Here is a 24,050-nt window from a genome sequence, read left to right on the forward strand (position 1 = left end):
TTGAAAATCAATTAACACAAAACATTGACAAGTATTGTACAGAAACCCTCACAGGTACTGCATTTAGCATAAAAAAATATGCTCAAATCATAACATGGCAAACTCAAACCCAACAGGCATCAACAGCTGTCAGTGTGTCAGTGTGCTGACTTGACTATGACTTGCCCCAAACTGCATGTGATTATCATAAAGTGGGCATGTCTGTAAAGGGGAGACTCGTGGGTACCCATAGAACCCATTTACATTCACATATCTTGAGGTCAGAGGTCAAGGGACCCCTTTGAAAATGGCCATGCCAGTTTTTCTTCGCCAAAATTTAGCTAAGTTTTCTTTTACCTAGTATGACATGGTTGGTACCAATGGATTCTGTAGGTTTTATATTTTCATATAATACCATTATCTTCACTCTGGCTTTAAAAGTGAGCCTGCTACACTACTAAAATCACAATTTGCGTTAACGCGCTATCACGTTAACTTTGACAGCCCTAGTCATAAATGTTACTTCTGTGCTCTATTATAGTATTTCTGTAATCCTGAACATTCACACCTGCCATTGTAGAGAAGAGCGAGACACAACAATAGTTCAAATATGGGTATAACGGCGTACACTTTATTTTAAGACATTCAGAATTGGGTGAGCAATTACAAACAGATTGAGGGAGAAGTTCAAACCCAGCTTACCTGCTCAGCTCCGCACACCTGACCAATCGATCATGCTTGAAGCAGGAATGAGTGGCGGTGTCAGATTACTTACTTACTTAGTCCTTGTTCCGCCTGGTGGCACATAGGGCAAGGACTAAGGATCTCCATTCATCTCTGTTGTTTGCTTTCTTCTCAATTCTGTTCCAGCTGAATCCTCTCGTCTTCATTTCTCCTTCGATGGTTCGCCTCCAGGTCGTTTGCGTTTTCCCTCTGGTGCCCAACGAAATGCCACTTTTGTCATGTCATCAGATGGTTTCCTTAATACATGTCCTAGCCATCTCCATCTTCTTCTTATCAATATTGTTTCCATGTCCAAGCACCCTGTCGTTTTGTGTAGTTCATGGTTTGTAATCTTCCTAGGCCAGAATATCCTCATGATCTTTCTGAAGCGGGTATTGTGAAAACTGGAAAGCTTGCCTATGTCTCTTTCAGTCATTCTCCAGCACTCAGCACCATATAGAAGGACAGATAGTACATAGCTGTTGAATAACTGTATAACTGCGGTGTCAGATAGTTACAGAAATTGTTGGACGCAGCTTCCCACTTCTGACGAAAGATGTGGGCAGAGGGGAATTTAGACGATATTCAACCATCTGACAATGAGCACTTTGGTTGTAGCCTGCTGACGCCTTCAAATACATAATACACATACAAATTACTTTTTTTTAGCTTAAAGGCCCTGACACACTAAGCCGACGGTCGGCCGTCGGACAGTTTGGGTAGGTGAGCGTCCCATCAGCCTAGTTTTTGCTGTGTGTACCGCACCGTCGGCTCTCGTCTGCCCGTGTCTGAGTTTTTTTGGCCGATTCAGCACATTGAATCGCCAGCTGAGCTCGTCGGTGAGAGAAATCACTCTGATTGACTGTTCAGCTTAAACGAATCAGTGCACGACAAGAGAAACGGAAGTGAGGAAAGCAGGCCAACGAGTCAAGTCGAGAGGAAAAACACAGATTTCATCTTCATCTCACCTGATCATTCCAGTAAATATTTTTCACAGCAACATGGCCGTCTGGAATGAAGCTAAGTGGTGAGTGAGAGTGGTGTGAAAATGGTCGCTAAACGCCGCTTTGTTTTATGCACGTATCATAACAACGGCTTGTATATCCACCATCCTCGGTCTTTCGGTTTCCCTTTTTGAATGATGAATACAGACTACCACCACCTGCTGGTGTGGAGAGTTATTTCATCTCACGCAGGCGCAGAGCGTACGTGCTAACTGGCCGTCGGCTGTAGTCATTGTGGTGTGCTCGAGTGCAACTTTTTTGGCCAAGTCAAAGACGACTTGAGGCGACGCAACTAGTGGCCTTCGTCGCCGCTAGTTCTTTGATGTCGGGTTGGTGTGTCCGGGTCTTTACAGTTCCTGCAGGTCATCAATGTGTCACGTTTGATGTTATGCTCATCATTACGCTTAGCACTGTGAATACCAAGACAGGAGCTCAGGAGCAAAAGTTCTGCTGAGGACACACTGAGGATTTTAGTTTCTATTCTCATCACTCACAGTTAAGCTGTCCAGCAGGCTTGTTCTCCCAAACTGGCTGTTTTCTTAGAAGCCCATAAAGTCTTTCCATCCATCCATTGATCCATCCATGTCTGTTGATACAACATCAGAGTTTTTAAAGACGGGGTTGCAAAGTATCTTTGAGATACATGCAGGTGAAGGATGGAATCTAACGAAACAGGAAAACAGGAATGTTTTGGAGCGGCGTAGAAAGCATGCATCAAACGCAGATACGCATACACACACACACAAATCCACATGTCACGTACACACCTGCTGAGGTTTGGTCACAGCCTTTGTCTGTCCTCAGGACCTGTTTTTTTTTTTTTTTCCTTTTTAGTTTTCCCTTTTTTCCCTCACTTGTCATGTCTTTTTTTTCTCATGCTGTTCCAAACTAAACAAATAAACCCCAAGCGGTCGTCCCCCTCTCTCTACCTCTGTCTCTTTCTGTCTGTCTGTGGGCCTTCTGGGGTTATGCAGAACTACATGTAGTTCATTCGTAGTCATGCCTCTGTTTGTCCTCTCTTGTTGTTCACGACAGAGTCGTGCACAAGTCTTTGTAGCTGCGGCGAGCTGGTTTGTGCGACAGTGGTTGTGTAAGAGTAAGAGTGTGAGATTCACAGTAGCGGGGCTGGAAGGCATTTGTACGACCAGCCTTGGAAGGCAGCTCTTTGATTCTCTCTCTGCAACTTGCTTGCTCCCCTCTTTCATTCTGTCCTCCTCCTCGTGGCCCAAATGATCACAGCCCGTCTTCAAACAGGGGACATGAAGCACAGACAGCCTCTGTTTGATTACTGATAGCCCTACCTTCCTTTCTGATAAACACATACGTATGCACACACACACAGACACACACACACGCATATTTGTTTGTACAACTGCATGCCTGTAAATGTGCACACTGATACGCACATCAGTCGAATCCACATGCCTGTACACACAGACTCACACACACACAGATGCATGCACGCATCCGGGGGTCCCACGGCGGCTGGTGCGCTGCGCTGCGCTCCAGGATTGGATCATCAGCCAGCTGTGAGTTGGACAGCCCAGGATCTGTCCTAATCCCCGCCACTCTGTTCACATCGCCTCACACACACACACACACAAACACACTCCAGTCCCAGCCCCAGCCCAGCAGAGGGCTTTACTAAGTTTGTTTTGTTTGTTTGCTCCTGTCTTTCTTCACTTTTTCTTTCTTTTCTTCTTTCCTTGTCTCCATCCGGCCTCGTCTCTCCCTGTGTTGTGATCACAGATCCCAAAGGCCACAATGAAAACTGCCCAGCATAACTTCTGTTTCAGCACACGCCAGATAGGCATGAATGTGGATAGTTGTTTGTTTGCACGCGTTATTGTATCCGTGGTTGTTGAGACCTGTTTGCCTGCTTTGTGCTTTGGACGAGTCGAAAGTCTGCGAGGCCCCAAATCTTCCCCCCAGTTTTGTTATCCCCATGAAATCAAGCATCCATGTTCATGAGGGTGCTTGCTTGGAGCTGTAGATGGAAATGGAGCTGAAATAACTTCAGTGAATAAGTTTACTTGCTGCCACTTTCTCACCTAGAACTTGTGACTATGGATTCCTGGGTCAGGAAAAGTCTGGTCATGGCTATTCATATAATTTGATCTGCGGCTGTTTATCATGAAAAGAAAGGAGCAGAGCTTTCAGCTAAAAATCTCCTTGTAGAAGCGGTGTCACGATTTTTGATTCTAAATCAAAATTCTAAATTGAAACGAGCTTTTGATTTTGACCTTCGAAATCATAAGCTGGATCTGCAATTGTCCCAGTATTTTTTGGCTGGACCGCAGAGGGCCAGCCCCACAACGTAAGAAGTTAAACGATTGGTCGGCCGAGTGTTGGAGTTTCCTCATTGGCCGTTGCTCTTTCAAAATAAAAATGCGGGGAACAGTCGTTTATGCAAATGAGCCGACGCGTCCGGCTCGCGAAACTTGGATCAAGCTGTCAAACTAGGTGATCTAGTTCTAGCATAAAACAAGATTCAGCAGTGGCATTGCCTATTTCTCGCTTAAAAGCGTCCCCTAGTGTCCTCGTCAGACCAGGTGGATATACGCCGCTGGATTTAACATTATAGACATGTACACTGATTATTTGTATAACAATTTAGCCACAAATTCACAGACTGACTCTACACCGTCCAGCCATATACTCTGTTTTGACCGAGTCTTGTTTTTTCTTTCCACCCCCGCCTACTTGCGAGCATCTGAAGAAAAAAAAAACCCCACAACACTTCAAAGTTGTCACAGCGTATCTGCATTTTTCGAGACACCATATCCACTGCCGGAGTCGGAGATGACGGAGAATCAACAGAGCTGGAAAATCCGTTTCCCTCCTGAAGTCACCGGTGTGGCGCCCCAGCATGCCCGACCGCCAAGTGCTTTGGCGGTGTCTCAGTACACTCACTCACCTGCTTGTTGTTTCAGCTGCTGCTGTTCTTGGTGTGTCTTGGGTTTCTCCAGCCTGAACTGATCTAGTGTCTCTTTTTAGTTTTTGTGTTTAACAGTTTGTTCCCAGTTGACTGATGAAATAAGTCATTGTCATTACATTTTGAATAAATAATTTAAATTTGACCACATGGCCTTAGATTGGTACATTCCCCCCAAAATATGGTGTTTATATCACACTTGAAACCATGCAGCCATCTTTTTAAAGAAGAATTTGAAAATGTAAATGTCAGGGCATAACACCAGTGATCTGTTGATCTTTACGAATCAAGACTCCATAGTCTAACAATGGCATAGCCGTCAGTGCTGAAAAAAAAAAGGAAAATCAAATCAAATCTTGACCTTTTAACCTGCATCTTGACAGAAGGTCATGGAGTGACCTGCAGTGGCTTCAATCTAAGAACTTGCTGGTGGACACCAGCGGTGGAGGAAGCTGTGAGCTGAAGAAGGCCTTTTGGGCTTGGTTAGCTCGGGGCACTGAAGCTTTTGTGGCCTTTGAAGCAAAACCTGAAGTGTGGAAGGAGCACGGGGAGGCAACGGAGAACAAAGACCGTTAGATGACTCAGGAAACACTGGTTGCACATTTTCATTTAGGTGCACCAGCACATAATTTAGGTGAACCCAAAAAAATGTCCCCGCGCATTTTGGCGCCGCAATAGTGCTTTTTAAGTGTTTTAGCAGTTCCCATAGGCCTACACTATGGATGTCACAATACTAGGAAGTTAGTAGTCGATAACAATACCAGTGAAATTCCATGATTCTTGATACCAATTTGATACCACAGTAAAAAACAACAGTAAAATAAGAAATCCCATGTACTTCAGCCAACCTCCTTTATTACCGTTTGCATTCTGGTTTTTGTTAGGAAGTTAAACGGGTCCTATTTCCCTCTCTATTATCCATTTTCTATTGCTGTTAAAACATCTCCTTCAAACAACTGGATTTATTCAAGTTTCTCGCCAAAACTATTACTTTTTTTACTGAAACCTGAACGAGTCATAAGGTAAATCAATGGCACCTCCCGTAGCTATCGATACCGATGCTCTACCGATTTCAACATGGATTTGTTGTTCACAGTGTAGCATTATCGGGGAAAAAATAGGATACATCTACTGGACACGTCGATAGTGAGTTTACTGCGTCCCAAACAGTCTACCTACGGTTCCGTCAGGTATCCACATCTTTACATATTACGTTGATACAGGGGAGACAGGTGTAACGGGCATCGCAGCATTTTTCTTGATAGTTCTCTTCATTTTGAATTACCGGTATGTTTTATGGTTGTGATGTCACTCTAGGAGGAGTACAAGGCGAGGCAAATTTGTGATATTGGGCTATATAAATATAATTGACATGACTATTATTAGGTGGTAGTAACACTTTGAGGAACTCTTGAACCTACCTGGGGTGGAGAAGTCTGGAGAATAAGGGACAGCTTTGCCCATCTCTCTGGCGGAGATCATTAAAGCCCAGCAGCGGCAAGGTGGGGGAGCTTGGACACCTCTACTCCTGCGAATTGCAAGAAGCCAGTTGAGGCGGTATAGGCATGTGATCAAGATGCCTCCCTGTGGAGGTATTCAGGGTCATGTCCAGCTGGGCACCAGGGCAAATCTAGAGCATGTTTGAGGGATTATATGTCCCACCTGTCCTGGAGCGTTGAGGTGTCAGAGGTGCAACCACTACTGAGTAAAAATGGAGCCAACTCTTATAGAAAATGTTACGAGATGAGGGATAATGTACATTCATCAATCTTGACAAAAGCAGAAGGTGAAAAAGACAGGCAAGCAGGTAGCGGAGCTAGAAGGGGAGACAGAAAAGCGTGTTCTGTGTTTTAAGGCCTCGTTCTCCTTTCTGTGACCCTGAAATCAGAAGGCGGATGCTGAGAGGCGGATAGATAAAAATCTCCAGACCCACCGCTGCGACTCTTATACACAAAGTTCCCCAAACTCTATTAAATATGTCACGCTGCTGCTCTCTCTCTCTCTATCTCTCTCTACCTAAACCTAGTTCTGTCCTCCTTTTTTTCCCCCTCCCCTCAGTTGTAGATCGTGATAGCGAGGTCTGGAAAGGCGGCGAACAGAACTGCGTGTGTGTGTGTGAGGGCGGAGAAGTGTAAATGAGGAAGGTGAGGCAGCAGATGCCGCGTCCCGCCAGAGGCTCGCTTTGAGCAGCGAGTGAAATCTGGGCGCGACAAAACTGCTGCAAACCAACTCGGCGGGAGGCCCTTGTCCAATCACGGCCCGGAATAAAAGGGCCGGGGCGCCACGCGGGCTGCAGTCGCTCAGGAGAGGCGGGGGCCGTAATGAACCTTCAAGCGCTGCCAGCGAGCGCACACACACACACACACACACACACACACACACTTGAGCACAGCATCTTTCTTTCTACCTGGCATTAACAGTGCCTAACCACTGTCACCACACACATGCACACACACACAACCTCTACAGCAACTGTGTGCGTGACTGTGTGTGTTGACTCGTTTGCGAGCGTGCGATTAGTCTGCGCGCGCACGCCTTTGTGCGAATGTTAAGTGTTGATACCTTCGGGCTACACCTGTGTCTATGAAGTTTGATGTGTGTGTCTCTGTGTGACAGCAGCGGGGCAGTGCCAGGTATGCGGCTCGCTGTGTGTTTGCGTGCATTTGCGTGTGTGTTTGCGTGTGTGTGTGCTTGTCTGGTCGGCAGCCATGTTGTTGGGTAGCAGATGGCACCATGGTTGGCAGGGGAGGGGCTGCTTAGCACAACTAATCAGACAGTTACGGATAGGGCAGCTGGGAGGGCCGTTGGCCAGCCGTGTGTGTGTGTGTGTGTGTGTGTGTGTGTTTGGTGTGTGTGTGTGTGCGTATCAGAGAGTGCCATGATGTTGACAGTGGTGGGCCCGTTGGCCCGGTGACGAGACCTTGCCGCGTTCTTCTCTCCTCGCTGTCGGAGTGCCCTCTCTGCCATCCTGCCTTCTCACCTCTCTCTCTCTTGCACTCTCGCCGTCTCCCTCGCTCAATCTGTTGAGACCTACTTAGTCTTTTATCTTTCTTGCAGCTTCTTTGACTCTTCCATCTCCTTTTGTCTTTCTGTCACACTGTCTCACTCCGCTACATCATTCTTTCTCTGGTCTTTCATTTTAAGTTCATCTGTGTTCATTTACTTGATGTGTCGGCAAAATGGAAGTCGTTTTAATACAGTTTAAAAATGCGGACTCTTGAGCAGGAACATTTCTTATATCCTTAAACCTTAAACTTATCTTCTTTTCATCACCTTGTGTGTCATCACCTTTCAATGTTGCACACACATTGACACTGATGAAAAAAGGTCTGTTGTGTGTATGCTTGCTTAAAAAAACAAAGGACAACACAATAAAGCCACAGACTTATTCTGCTGCAACCCTTGATCCAAACAAATGTTCCCTCTCATTGTTTACACCCCTCTGCATATGAATCCCGTCTTCCACTATCACTTCCACCCTATGTTAGTGTGTCTAGTGTTGCAGAAAGTACATGTGGCATAAGACATCTGAAAGTTAGGTCTAAATCAGGGCCGTCGAAGATAACGCCATAATAACATGTGAATGCAAATTTGTTTTAACGCCACTAATTTCTTTAACGCATTAATGCAACTTGTGATTTCAGAGGTTGCAGCGGACTCAGTTTTTAAGCTAGAGTGAAGGTACTGGCACCATATGAAACTGGACAACCTATTGGTACCAACCATGTCATGCTGGCTTGTCATGAAGGAGGCTAAATAACGCTCCAAACTTATGCTAAATTCTGGTGAGGAAAAAACTGGCATGGCCATTTTCAAAGGAGCCCCTTGACCTCTGACCTCAAGATATGTGAATGTAAATGGGTTCTATGGGTACCCACGAGTCTCCCCTTTACAGACATGCCCACTTTATGATAATCACATGCAGTTTGGGGCAAGTCATAGTCAAGTCAGCACACTGACACACTGACAGCTGTTGTTGCCTGTTGGGCTGCAGTTTGCCATGTTATGATGTGAGCATATATTGTTTTATGCTAAATGCAGTACCTGTGAGGGTTTCTGGACAATATCTGTCATTGTTTTGTGTTGATAATTGATTTCCAATAATAAATATATACATACATTTTACATAAAGCAGCATGTTTGCCCACTCCCTTGTTGATAAGAGTATTCAAAATTTGACAAATCTCCCTTTAAGGTACATTTTGAACAGATACAAAATGTTTTATTAATTTGTGATTAATTGCGATTAAGTATGGACAATCATGCGATTAATCATTAAATATTTGAATTGATTGACAGTCCTGCTCGTTGTCAATGCCGTGACTCTTGTAGCCCATGCAGCTGCGTAGCTTCTCCAATTGACCTTCAGCACTAAGCATTGTATGCAACATTAGTACTTTCTACCAAGAGGTTCATGATTTCTGAAAAAAGACCAAAATTTCAAATTCTTACTTCAGTTTGAGTGCTAGGATTACATTTGATATTAATTTAATCCGACTAGATTATTATCATCACTATTACTATTACTACTATCACTATATCACCCACATGCAGGCCAAGTAGTAAAAGTAGATAGCTGGTAGGAGACAAGTTTTCTTTATCTCGCCACTTTTTGCAGAAGATAAATGAGCCCCTGTAAGCATGCCTCGCTAACTCTAACTCTGGAATTGCATGAACTCATTTGCGCTAGAAATATCATAAAGGTCAAGATGTAGATGCTATAAATTCAGCAGTGGAAAATCCCCCCACGATAAGTACCAGAATTATTAAGAAGAGCTGTAATCTGTCCATCCTGCGGGGCTGGGAATGGATAGAATAGACAGATCGCTGACTGGGAGACCTCAGGCAAGATGGAGGCAAATCTGTCGGCTACAACTGTTGTCACCCCAGCCAAGTGTGCCCTGGGACACTGGCCTACATACAGACACTACTGCTGGAGGACAGAGAACCAACCAGCCCTCTGCCATCCATCCACCATCCACTCTTCACCTCACTTATGCTCATCTTTTCTTGCCTCTCATGGAGTAAAAAGCCACCGCTTCAAAATGATACCTGATGGTTTTGGAATATCTTGAAATCCAACTGTAAAGTGTTCAGGAATACCTGTGTGTTTGTTGAAAGTTTAGTTTAGCATCAGTTTCATTTTAGAGGACTGCGCTGCTTGTTAGTGTATTGTGAGTATGGCGTGTCATATGGATCTTATGCATCCTAAATGAACTGTGAATCTGTGTGTGTGTCAGTCAGTCATCTGGTCAACCTTGTGCCTCCACACCCCCCTGCTGTGAGAGTGGCACCATCAGTGACTCTACACTGTGCCCGCTGCCCAGTAGGCACAGCTTTCATCCAACATGACAGAACCTCTCTCTGCTCTTCCTTTCCCCTCATTCCTCTCCCTTTTACCTCTGTCACTCCCTTTGTCCTGATTGATCGAAGCTTTCATCCTCTTCATGTTTATCCTTCATATAGCTGCTCTTTTTTTTTTCTTTTGCCTTCAATCCATCCCTTTCTTTCCGTCACCCTTTGTGGGCACAGCAGTGCCAAGCAGTGCCTCGTAGGTAGCAGGGCAATGCCCCATCAGCAGATTGTATCGGGACATGATCACAAAGACAGGAGCAAGAGATAATAGGGAGGAGGATAAGATAGGTTCAAAGCATAGACCGTATATAAGAAGTGGACGTTGTCACCGTGACGTCATCCATTGGTTTGTGGACTGCCGCTTTTAAAGGTCCAGTGTGTAGGATCTGGCGGTATCTAGCGGTGAGGTGAGGAGATTGCATCCAACTGAAGCCTCTCTCGTGTGCCAAGCGTGTTGGAGAGCTATACGGTGGCCGACGCGAAGGTCCTCTTTAGAGCCATTTGGAGCAGAGCCAGTGCTTAGAGTGTGTGTGTATGTGGAAAGTGAGTGGTGAAGCAAGAGAGAGAGAGAGCGAGTAACGTTATCGACTCCGGCCCAAGCAGGAAAAGTCAACAGAGTTTGGTTTTTCCATTCCGGGCTACTGTAGAAACATGGTGGAGCAACATGGCGCACTCCGTGGAGAGGACCCGCTCTCTATGTAGATATAAACGGCTCATTCTAAAGTAACAAAAACACAAACATTCTTATTATCAGGTGATTATACACTAAAGAAAACATACTTATTAATATTACATTCCATTTCTGCCAATGGATCCCCCTTAATTGTCACACATTGGTCCTTTAAGCCTCGAGTTTGGCATTTTGTTGGTCGCCATCTTGGTATTTGTTTGTCGCCATGCTGTTTTTTTGGAACCAGACATGACACAAGAGGGTGGAGCTAAGTACAACCGAACTCTGAATAAGACATTTTCAGGCGACAACAATGTTACAATTAACTTTCATGATCTGAGAACACACTGTGAAAGAGTTAAAGTTCTAAGACGAAAACACGGACAACTCCCAGACCGGACAACGGTGTGGTAGCGACCTGTCAATCACAAGGTAGCCCCGCCCTAAAGCATCCCCTGCTTTATGGTCTATCTGACTCTAAATGGGACCATAATTTACTAAACTTTACTGTATTGAAGAAGACTTGAAACTAGCGATTGAGACCATAAACTCATGTTTACAATGTTTACTGAGGTAATAAATCAAGTGACAAGTAGGCTCATTTTCTCAAAGACTTCTATACAATCAGACTTCTTTTTGCAACCAGAGGAGTCGCCCCCCTGCTGGCTGTTAGAAATAATGCAAGTTTAAGGCTCTTCAGCATTGGCTTCTCTTTTCAGAACCGGAGGTTGCCCGCTGGTTCAAAGTGGTAGCTGAGTGGATGATACAGAAGGAGAAATACTGGAAGGGGAGAGAGTGGCGATGAGTTAAGGAGGGTGTTGTATAATGGGAGAAGAAAATAATACTTTATTTAAAATTAGGGCTGTCAACCGATTAAAATATTGAATCGCGATTAATCGCATGATTGTCCTTAGTTGATCACAAATAAACCGCACATTTTTTATCTGTTCAAAATGTACCTTAAAGGGAGATTTGTCAAGTATTTAATACTCTTATAAACATGGGAGTGGACAAATATGCTGATGTATGTATATATTTATTATTAGAAATTAACAACACAAAACAATGACAAATATTGTCCAGAAACCCTCACAGGTACTGCATTTAGAATAAAAAAATATGCTCAAATCATAACATGATAAACTGCAGCCCAACAGGCAACAACAGCTGTCAGTGTGTCAGTGTGCTGACTTGACTATGACTTGCCCCAAACTGCATGTGATTATCATGAAGTGGGCATGTCTGTAAAGGGGAGACTCGTGGGTACCCATAGAACCCATTTACATTCACATATCTGGAGATCAGAGGTCAGGTTGGAGCGTTATTTAACCTCCTTTGCGACAAGCTATTATGACATGGTTGGTACCAAAGGATTCCTCAGGTTTTTCTAGTTTTAATATGATGCCAGTATCTTCTCTGAGCACACTACAACCTAAAAATCACAAATTGCGTTAATGCGTTAAAGAAATGAGTGGCGGTAAAGCAAATTTGCGGTAATGCATTATTATGGCGTTAACTTTGAAAGCCCTATTTAAAATCAATCAAAGTTGCTCCATTAGCCCAAGTTACATTGAGGTTGTATGTATGACATCTGAAAGAAACCTCCAAGAAAAATAAATAATTGCAGACAGAGATCAATATTTTTTTAATGGTTGACATATACATGCATTCTCATATAATGCATTGAAATAAGAATGAATGTTGATTGTGTTTTGTTTATGATGTAAAGATCAACATAAGAAGTCCTAAAATGAAAGGCAATCCACATAGGTTGTGATTTTTTTTTTTTATATAAAAAATATTTTCAAAGAGATGAACATACTTCAAAAGGTGTTGCTGCATTGCCATCTACAGCTTTTGTTTATATCCATGCACATGGTGAAAATGCGAAAAAGCTATATTTATGCATACCGATGCGCTCCTCGTTCCAAACAAAGTGCTGTGTGCACCAGGTTGAAAGACACATTTACACGACCCTGACAGTAGCGCTGTTCAGTGCAGTCTGTTAGTGAGGAGATATAAGCAAAGACACAGGCGATTAAGAAGGGAGAGGATGACACTCAGGCTGGAAATGGAAAGAAGGGCAAATAGATAAAGGTAGAATGAGAATGAAAGAGAAGAGGACATATGGAAGTTGTGGGGAGAGGAGGAGCGTACATAGGAAGTTTAAATGTAGAGTGAAGTGGGTGGATGGCACAGAGGAGGCAAAGGGGAGCAGAGGAAAAAAAGCAGCGAGGCTGGCGATGGGTGTGTATATGAAGGCAGCACCGGATGGGCACAGGCCCCCCTACAGTTCCATCTCCAGCCCCAGTCCCCCCCACTGAGTTTAAAAAAGCCTCTCTTTGTTTTCCACCTCAATGGCCGCCTCTCCCTCACTAGGCATGTGATCTAATGGCCCAGGAGCGAGGGGAGGAGAGGAGTTTACAGAGGGTGAAGGAAGTAAGAGGATAATAGAAGAAGATTACTTGGTTGGGTAATGAGAGAGAGATGTTACTTCCTGCCAGTTGCCCTCAAGCTTCTAACCGGTGTGCAAGGGGGGTGAGGGGCGTTTGAACGACACCAGGTATGTCTCAGGTGTGAAGTGAATTCCAACACAGGTGGAATGGAGCTCACACCGGAGAGAACGCGCCATGTGGCACACACTTTTAGTTTGGACACCTTTCTCTGTCACTGCTCTGTGTAGTTTTCCTCATCTGAAACTTTCTCTGTCATCTCTCATTTTCTTTTGTCTTTAAGAATATTTATGAGCATTGCGATTAGAAACGTAAATTGTAAACATGATAACTTTTTTCTCTTATTTGGTTATTTTTTTCCTTCTCTTATCTTACATTTATAACGTAGGTTTGTCAAAGTTAACGCGATAATACCGTGTTAACGCAAATTAGTTTTAACGCCACTAAATACTTTAACGCATTTTGTGTATTTGATTGATTTCCAATAATAAATATATACGTACACACTAGGGCTGTCAATTGATTAAAATATTTAATCACAATTAATTGCAAATTAATCACACATTTTTTATCTGTTCTAAATGTACCTTAAAGGGAGATTTCTATTTATAGCATATTATTAGCATGTTTTTTATGCTAAATGCAGTACCTGTGAGGGTTTCTGGACAATATTTGTCATTGTTTTGTGTTGTTAATTGATTTCCAATAATAGATATATACATACATTTGCATAAAGCAGCATATTTCCCCACTCCCATGTTGATAAGAGTATTAAACACTTGACAAATCTCTCTTTAAGGTACATTTTGAACAGATAAAAAATGTGCGATTAACTTGCGATTAATCATGATTAACTATGGACAATCATGCGAATAATCGCAATTAAATATTTTAATCAATTGACAGCCCTAATAACAATATATTTGACATTAAGTAAGCGAATGTACAGCGAGCTGGTCATTGTTGTGAAATAAACCCCTTTAGGGCGATGCAACGGTCTCGCATCGCCCTAAAGGGGTTTATTTCGCAACAATGACCGGCTCGCTGTACATTATCCCGCTTATTACACGGCTGCTTAAATCAATAATTTGACACAAAAATGGTCCTGCCAGAGTCCGACATCAGAACTGCGCCCATAGCAATGGTCTGTTATGCATAGCAACCGTCTGCTATTAAGAAATAACAGACCGTAGACCGCTGTGATAGACGAATCAGAATTGAGTGTTCAATAAAGCCGTGTAATAATATAATATAACATGTATTATTCACCTCATCACGTGTAATCATAAGTAACTTGAAGCTGGTATCCTGATTGAAATAATTAATTTTAGCCAATCATTTACCTTCATCTGAAATTGATTCGACCCCTCAGCCCTGCCACATATGCTAGCCACAACTATTTCTGTAGAGTCCTGGGTTTCTGGATTGGGTCAGTATGGGAGCATATTGTGCGTATGCTGTGTGTTTATTTTTAAAATCACAGATGCCCGCGCTGCCAGTCCGCCCTTCCTGTGTTAAGACCATCAGTTGTCTGTGCCAATTAAGACTTTTAAACTTCTCTTGCTCTGTTTTGTGAGCAGATAGAGGATGACAGAGGCCAATCAGCAGCTAATTAATCTAGAGCTGGGTTTTTTCTCTGAGGGAATGTGCGCTGTAACGGCAAATGTTTGTTTCTGCGCGGGTCGTGCATTCGTAGCTGTCTGTGTGTGTGTTTTTATTCACGGGCACGAGAGAGTGAAAGATTTAATTTGTGCATATTTCAAGAGAGTTAATGTCCATACTGATGCACGTGTGTGTGTGTGTGTGTGTGTGTGTGTGTGTGTGTGTGTGTGTGTGTGTGTGTGTGTGTGTGTGTCGGAGGGGGAGGGCAAATTTAATTTTTTTTGCTAATTTAACAGTTGCAGTTTTTTGTTTTTCGGGCACGATTGGCTCGCCACTGACCTTGGTGGCAGCGGGGGGGCTTTAGCGCTCCTTGAAGAAGAAAAGAGGCTTGGGCCGCCCGCTGTAAACAAAGTTGACTTGCCGACAGATGGATTGAATGACAGAGAGGCTAACTGAGCCAGGAACGGGCCTGGCAGCATCGCACTGAGCAGAGAGAGAGGGAGGGAGGGAGAGAGAGAGCGAGAGAAAGAGAGAGAGAGATAAAGGGGGGGGGAGAAGAGAGAAGAGGTGGCCAACAGGAGAGGAGGTGTGAACAGGTGCAGGGCCGCTGAAGGAAGAACCAGCAGATGGAGAGAGACACAGCCAGTTTAGTTACAGGAAAAAAAAGGGTGGGAGGGAAAAGAGGAGGGAGGAGGGAGCGATGGAAACAGCAGAAAAAGAAAAAAAGGATCGGAGCAGAGATGCGAACGCTGTGGACGGATAGATGGACAGAGAGATGGAAAGATGGGCTGGGCACAGAGCGAAGGAGCGGCGAGGCTGCATCAGGCCGCCTCTGTGTCGGTTTCATAAAGTAGAGCAGCGAGACGAGAGGAGGAAGAAAAATGCATGAGCAGAGTGATTGACTCGCGTCACCCCGAGGTTTAATAAAAATGTGCTAAAACACATTGAGGTACAGGTGAGAGAAAAATTGTGAGACACCGTGTGCGGTCTGCCACACGAAAACAATTCCGATGTTTATTGTACGCCGCATCAATGATACGCAGCGCAGCAAATGTTCAATATGTCACTTTATTTTCTCTGCGGTGCACTCATCCTTTGTTGGCAGTATATCGGTTAGATAGGCCTACACAAGGCCCCCGTCTCACCGTCTCTCAGTCACACACACACACACACAAACAGGCCCACTCACACATTAGTAGAAATCATCTTTGTAGTTCCGCGTATCAAACTGTTGAATATTAATGCCGTCTGATTGATGCAGTCTATCATGAATAGCTGCGGATCCACTGGAATTTCTCCACAAAAAATGATTCATCACGAGTGTCACCATTTTGAGCAAATAGTTAACAGTTGTAATTTTATAGTACAGCATCATCAGTGCATTTCAGGTCTCAGCAGATAATTGTTTGAGCTGCAGGTGCATCAGTTTAAATAACACATTTGAATGGAAATGTAATGGATTTTTTTTTTTTTAATCTAGGTATATATTTAAAGATATCAATTTAATTTCAAAGGTATCTTGAAAGTACAATTCAGAGATCATTCATTTTCTGTTTTACTGTTAAATACATCTGAGTTACAGTCTAAGATATGACAGGTAAAACAGAAATCTGACTCATTTAAGTTTTTTGATAATATTTCAGACGTCTGGAAAATTACCACGAGTATAGCTATTAATACAGCTGGTTCTCTGTGACAGAAATAATAGCCTTCTATCCAGTCGTCCTCTTGATTCTCCATCTCAATTAATCACAATTGCATGATTGTCCACAGTTAAGTTAATCACACATTTTTTTCATCTGTTCAAAATTAACCTTAAAGGGAGATTTGTCAAGTATTCAATACTCTTATCAACATGGGAGTGGACAAATATGCTGCTTTATGCAAACGTATGTATATATTTATTATTGGAATTCAATTAACAACACAAAACAATGACAAATATTGTCCAGAAACCCTCACAGGTACTGCATTTAGCATAAAAAATATGCTCAAATCATAACATGGTAAACTGCAGCCCAACAGGCAACAACAGCTGTCAGTGTGTCAGTGTGCTGACTTGACTATGACTTTCCCCAAAACTGCATGTGATTATCATAAAGTGGGCATGTCTGTAAAGGGGAGACTCGTGGGTACCCATAGAACCCATTTTCATTCACATATCTGGAGGTCAGAGGTCAAGGGACCCATTTGAAAATGGCCATGCCAGTTTTTCCTCGACAAAATTTGGGGCAGGTTTGGAGCGTTATTTAGTGACCTTCGGGACAAGCTAGTATGACATGGTTGGTACCGATGGATTCCTTAAGTTTTCTAGTTTCATATGATACCAGCATCTTCACTTTAAAACTGAGCACTGAGCTACAACCTAAACATCGCAAGTTACATTAATGCATTAAAGAAATTAGTGGCATTCAAACGAATGATGTTAACTTTGACAGCCCTAATTTAAAGGTATCAATTTAATTTCAAAGGGATTTTACAACGACAATTCAGAAATCATTATTTTTCTATTTTTGTTGATACTGTTAAGTAGAGGTAATATACAAAGCTGTAATGTCTGATTTTGAAAGCTACATTTAAAACCACACTCTTTTAAATGTTTTGATGATATTTCAGATGTATGGAAAATTGCCATGGGTAGAGCTATTAATACAGATGGTCCTCTGTGACAGAAATAGCAATACTCTATCTCTGATTCTCCATCTCCTCCTCAACAACTCTTTGTTGCGAACAACGCCGGTGTGTTTAAATCTTTGTTTGCGTTCACAATCTGTTCACCTGTATGTTCATTTCACACCTCTTGTTTTGCAACACAGGAACGCCTCTAGGCATACATATGAATATGCATTGATTTGAGGGATTGTTCTCATTAGTTTTCCATTAGTTTTATGTATGTAATTGTTCTACAATATTTGTTTTTACCTTTGCTTTTGGTAACTGAACGCTTCCAAGAAGTAACTCAAGTTTGAGAGCTTCATCAATCATGTTGAGGTTTCTTAGTTATTTGAAAATTACAACAAAATATAGTCACATTTTGGTAATTCACATCTACACAAATGTTTGTCCTTATTATTTGTGTGTGTTTGTATACTGTGTGGCTTGACTTTGTGTGACTGTGTATCTGGGTGATATTGTCTTTATTGGAGAGAGTATAGTCCCTTTTACTTTAGTCCAAACAGCGGTCAGTTGTGTCTGGCGTTGGCGAATGTCTCCAATTCCTCCAAGTCCACCGTCTGACTCCAATTTGTGCTCGTTCTCTGATAAACCGCGGCATTTGGTGGTTCTGGCGTGGGATGCCGGCTGCACCATGGGGTGCTGCAAACTCCGTGCTTGGTCAGGCCCTGGCACCCCACATCTAATGGGCAACAGCTTGAATAGTGCCCACTTAGGCAGGCAGTGCAGACTGGGCCCCCTCTTCTTCCTCGCCGCTCCAGCCAGCTAGCCAGCCAGCCACCGCCTCTGCCACCTCCCACTTACCCAGCAGCCACTGTACCTGGCCGCAGCCCCAGAGCTATTCCAGCCTACCTTAGGCCCCTGGCCCATGCCGCTCTCGCCATACTTATCAAGCTGTCCTACAGTGCACCAGGCCAGGCATATACAAACAGGCCCAGCTATCCGCTAACTGAACATTCAGTCTATTGCCTCCTAGGCCCAAACAAGAGTTCCTGCCACAGGCAGCAACCCAGAGCCCATTCACCAATTAGCTGGAAGGCAGATTATTGTCCAGGGAGAATTATCCAGCTCCAGCCCCACATATCCAGCCTCTGCTCTACCCATCGCCCTTAACGCTTGCTCCAGGGCTTGGCTCTCTACTGACATCTCGCCTTCGCTTTCTCTTTTTTAATGCTTTAATTTGACAGTGCTCACCAGCAGCCATTTTGTGACAGCGCTTTCAAAGTAAACGTGTTGCATTTCTTTGGGGATACAAAATGGCGCAGGGGAAAGAACCTCATAACTAATGCCGGTTACACACTACAACAGAATCAAACTGATTTCAGAACCGATTCCCCCCCTCTCCGAACAATGGTCAGCAAAGCCCCGATGGTTCTAAAGATTTTCTTTCCAGATATTCCTGTTGTGTGTTGTGTTCACCGATCGGCTCAGAAGTCCATCCTGGCCGCAACGATTTAAAATCGCAACTATTCAAATTAATTTCAATTACAATTACAATGGGATGTCCTGTTGTGTGCAGGGAACCCCGAGGACAACCGATGACGCAGTCACGTGGGAACGATCGATAGCCAATCGAGAACTAAGCTGACCAAAGCGGAAGGACAATCACCGCCGCCATGGCGGCCGCGGCTAATGCATGAGCTAATGCATGAGCTAATGCATGAGCTAATGCAAAACGCGTAGCATAAAGTAGTAGTAAGATGGAGCTCAGAAATGGAGGACCAACTAGTTGATTTGTGGCAACAACACGAACATCTTTCGTAAATTTTCAGTACAAAGTAGTGCAAAGACTTACATCGATCTAAAAACTAACATCGATAATTCTTCCTGCCCGACGTCCATCATGTTTGTTTACACTAAAGTCACGGTTTATCGCAAGAAATTTTGCAAAATTTTAATGGAATGAATGGATTCTGTTAGTGTGTGGTGGGGTGTTTTGGCCAAACCGTTGCTCACCACACACTGTTGGAACAAAACAGTTATATATAACAGAACATGTGGTTATGTGTGGGCTCTCTCACGTTGTCAACATCTGTTAAGATTTGAATAATCTTTTAGTGTGGGCGAGCCTTTAGCCAGCTGTAATTTGATCCTCGATGAAGCTTTCAGGTCCAAGGACTTGAACCGTCAGGCCTCACTTATTGAACCGAATCTCCTCCTCAAGGTTGTCCTCAGAAGTGAAGGTGTTGTGTACAACTTTATTAGGTCGTACTTGTAAAAATGTTGTATATCAGCAAACAGATGCCAAATGTGTAGCTCTCTTGTGTTTTTGCTCTTCTATCTTCTTCTGTTTTTCATCGCTCTCCTCTTCCTCACCACCACCACCACTCTATTGCTGACTGCTGGAACTTTCTGGCGGCCTGTCTGATGCTAATTGGTGGGTAAACAGGTCTGGTGTGAGTCCCCCCCCATCGCACACAAACACACACACACACGGGCATACGCAAATACACACGGCCCCCTGGAACCTCTTGCAGGACCAAATGGCTGGCAACGCCTGCCCGCCATCTCCCGCTGAGCCCTGGTGTGCGCTTTGGTGGCTCAGGCTGCTGTTCAAGCCCAGCGGGGGTTCATTCACTCTCACACACACACGCACACACTCACACGAGTACAGACACACACAGTCTCCTTGTGTCCCCTGCACACCCGCCACCCGCTTTCACACCCCAGACAGCAGGACAGCAGGAGAACACACACACACACGAAGGAACAGACAGACGCGGTCACTTTAGAGATGCAGGCCAAGCGCTGTAGGGGAGAAAAGTTTTCACTTAAACTGGAGAATTCTCTCTTCATTAGCGCCTTTGGACTTCAGGAAGAGTTCTGTTTATTTGTTCGTTTTTTTCCTGTCTTTGTAGTTTTTTTTCTTTTCTTTCCTTTCTTTGTCTGTTCCTCTGTTGTTTGGGCACATTTGGACTTAGCTGAGTTAGAAAGTTTGGTTCAAACAGGAGTAAAATGCAGCGTTGTTCAAAGCCAGCGGGGATGAGCACCTTAGTTGCATCTTACCTGCACAATTTGGATATGAAAGTGGAGATTAATCGCCACTAAATGTGTCATGCTAGTCGGCTTTCCTGTCTTACTAAGAAGTCATGCAGTTATTCATATGTAGACTTTGTATAACTACAGTCCTCTAGTAAAAAGAAGATACGATTGATCAACTGATGTTATGTCGCTGTAGTGTTATATGTGTTTTCCACATTAAAGCTGCAGTGGGTAGAATTGGAGCAAATATGATTAAAAAAAGTTATTCAGTCACTATATCCTGACAGTTGTGCATGAGACAGGTAATCTGAAAAAAATCATGTGCCTCTGTGTCCCCCCGATGTCCTCCGAGCGTTCCTATTGGGCTGTTCATTCAACGGAGGCAGCTGTCAGTCACTCGCAAACTCCGATCAAACGGTCAAACTAGGCAGCGCTGATCAAATATGGATCAATATTCTGTTACTGTAATGCCTATGACTCGGCAGCCATGTTGAGATCAGTTGAGGAAACACCAAGCACCGCCCACCAGCCGGAGCAAACCTTCTCATTTTACAGCTAAACAGTACACTACAAGATGTTTCTGAATGTTTGAATCATTTGAGGAGAGAAATAGGCATTACAGTAACAAAGTATTGATTCATATTTGATCAGCGCAGTTTGACCGTTTGATCGGAGTTTGCGAGTGATTGACAGCTGCCTCTGTTGAATGAACAGCCAATAGGAACGCTCTCTGTCTGAAATGACTTGTGATTGGTCATAGTCTCCCGTCACGGGCTAGATTTTAGAAGCCTGAAAACAGAGCCATGAGGAGGAGCAGAAGTTTAGTTCTCTCTCAGAACACTTGAATTACAATATGCTGAAAGGTTATTATGGAATTTCTGCCCAATGATGCCAAAAATATTCTTCCTACCCCCCGCTTTAAGCAAAGTAATATCACAGAGCAGATTTCTTTCTTCTTACACTCTTCAGTCTGTAATGGACAGCTGCAGTATCACTCAGGGGTCTTCAAGCCGACGGTGGCCTGACGCTTTTACCCTTCTACCCCCTGAGTCTTTTCTGCCATTCTGTCCTTTCTTTCATTCTCTTGTTTGTACACTGTGTGCTCTCCTCCTGCTTTCTCTCTCACATCTGTGCTTTTTTCCCCACATTATTATTGATCTCCTTCACGCACAAAGGTATGGTGGAATTTATTAGGAATGCAGCGATCCATCGATCAATCAGCTGCTGATCTTAACTGAAATATTTTAAACAGGTTGCCGTTGTTGGACCGGTAACTGTTTTAACTCCCTGAACAAACTGAAGGCCTACATTTGTTTTTGAATCTCACTGCGAGTATGCTGCGGGGCATTTCACATCACTCAATTTGCACATCTCATTTTTGAGAGCAATGATTAAATGTATTGCTATCAGCGCTGCGAGTATGCAGTTTCCTTCAGTTTAGTTTATTTGAGTAGGAACAGTGCATATTAATAAATACACATGGTAAAATAAAAAAATGCCAGAATTAGCCAAAAGGCTATTTTTTCATCTGGCCAAGGTGTTATGGAAGGCATCCTAAAATACATCTAAAAAGAGAGTTTAGTGATGACATGTGTATGGATTAATCATCCATTGTTTTAATTGGGTTGTCAGTTATCTGATGTGAATTGGAACAATCTTCCACTCTCTTGAGCCAATGTGTTTTTCACGTTAAAGGCCCAATCTGCGATATAAACGAAGAGCATCCCCACCACCGAAAAACAACTGCTGTTTGTGCTGTCACGCTAAACTTGATTGACACGTCAATTTTTTTAGTATAACAAGCCTATATATATATAGTCATGGTCAGTTTAAAAAACACATGAAACTCTAAACTCTCAATGCACCTCAGATTTACAGTACATGGTAAAATATGTGTTTAAGACAGAAGTTGTAGTCTACAGTGTTTTCATGCTCCACCACAAGCAGAAGATGAGTAATCAATCATCTCAAGCACAGACTAACATTTAGTGTCTCTGTTTGGATGAACACTGGATTTACACACACGGTAGGTAGCCAAGTTATGTGATGAAGTTTTTTTTTAAGCATTTAATGAACACCATGCTATTTTGAAATTTCACAGTTTGTATTCAGTGCATTTTTACTCAAAATGCCATTATTTAAAGCTGAAGTAGGCGAGATTGGAGCAAATATGATTTAAAAAAGGTATTTTTATAAAACGGTCGCTATATCGTGACAGTAGTTCATGAAACAGGTAACCTGAAAAAAGTCATGTGCCTCTGTGTCCTCCGGTGCTCCTAACGGCATCTGCAAGATTTCACAGACCGGAGGAAAACAAGCAGTCAGAGCTGATCCGAGGTCTGCTGTCCTGCTGCCATCTATGAGAGCTGGCTGTTAATCACTTGCAAATTCCGACCAAACGGTCAAACTAGGCAGCGCTGATCAAATATGAATCAATATTCTGTTACGTTAATTTCTCTCCTCAAATGTTTTCAGAATCATCTTGTAGTGCACGGTTTAGCTGTAAAATGAGAAAGTTTGTGACGTCTGTGAAATCTGTTGAAGGAACGCCAATTCCGGTCACATGACCGGGACACAGCAAATAGGAACGCCCTCTCAATGAAATTACCTGTGATTGGTCAAAGTCTCCCGTCACGGGCTCAATTTTTTAAAAGCCTGAAAACAGAGCCATGAGGAGGAGCAGAAGTCTAGTTACAATATGCTGAAAGGTTATTATGGATTTTTCCCCAATGATGCCAACAATATTGTACCTACTGCCACTTTATGCGGCAGAATATTTTTTTCAGATTACCTGTCTCATGCACAACTGTCAGGATATAACGACCGTTTTATAAAAAATAAGTTTTTTGAATCATATTTGCTCCAATCTGCCTATTGCTGCTTTAATAGAAAATGTGGATGAATTATGAGCATTATAAGAAGGATTCTGATTATATATTATGTTATACTTTTAACATCCCGGTCCTTTCCCCCAGACAGGACAGAGAGAGTGCAGAACGGGCTCATGAGGAGGAAATGGCGTCTGCGGCCCTCTCAGCGCGGGAAAGAGAGCGAGAGCTGGCTGTGCTGCTGGAGCAAACAGAGGCTCAACACCAGCGCAGAGGTCAGTGCTTCCACCCACAGCCGTGATCACTGGGCTCGGCTTCAGCAGTGCTTCCATCTCCAACTGTCTCCTTCCTACCTCTCTGACTTAAGCAAACCTGTTTCAAAGATATTAAGTATCCTCACAGATATCAACTCTTCAAAATCTCATCCTTCCTTTGTCCTCCATGTTTTTCTTATCAAAGGAGCACCTTTTAATTCAGAGTGTTCTGAAGTGAAACCTCATCCTGGATGTTCATCGGCTGCATCTGCATCTGTGTTTCAGTTGCGCCGCAGCTCTTTGGAGGAAAAAAGACATAAACAGACAATAAAAAGTATTAAATATTAAAGGAACAGTGTGTAGATTTAGGGGGACCTATTGGCAGAAATGGAATATAATTAATGAGTACGTTTTCTTTAGGGGCCGATCACACCGAGATACGTCGCTACAGGCGCAGCCGTTTCAAAAACGCCTTGGCAAAGCGCGTAGGGCAAAACAGCGGTGCGCCTGTGGAGCGGGGCTGTGTGCTTGCAACCGGGCGATCAAATGTGATTAATGGGAAAATGTGCTTTCTCTCTCTCTCTCTCTCTCT

General features: G+C 43.4%; 1 protein-coding gene across 1 annotated transcript in view; it reads left to right on the forward strand.

The window, feature by feature from the left end:
• sdccag8 (SHH signaling and ciliogenesis regulator sdccag8) overlaps nt 1-24,050 on the forward strand; it is a 73,941-nt gene that overhangs the window by 18,286 nt on the left and 31,605 nt on the right. The window contains exon 14 of the mRNA XM_074645586.1: nt 23,352-23,479. Within this exon, the coding sequence (XP_074501687.1) occupies nt 23,352-23,479 (128 nt within the window). The remainder of the gene's footprint in view (nt 1-23,351; nt 23,480-24,050) is intronic.

Source organism: Sebastes fasciatus, chromosome 9, assembly GCF_043250625.1.
Source record: "Sebastes fasciatus isolate fSebFas1 chromosome 9, fSebFas1.pri, whole genome shotgun sequence".
NCBI lineage: Eukaryota > Metazoa > Chordata > Actinopteri > Perciformes > Sebastidae > Sebastes > Sebastes fasciatus.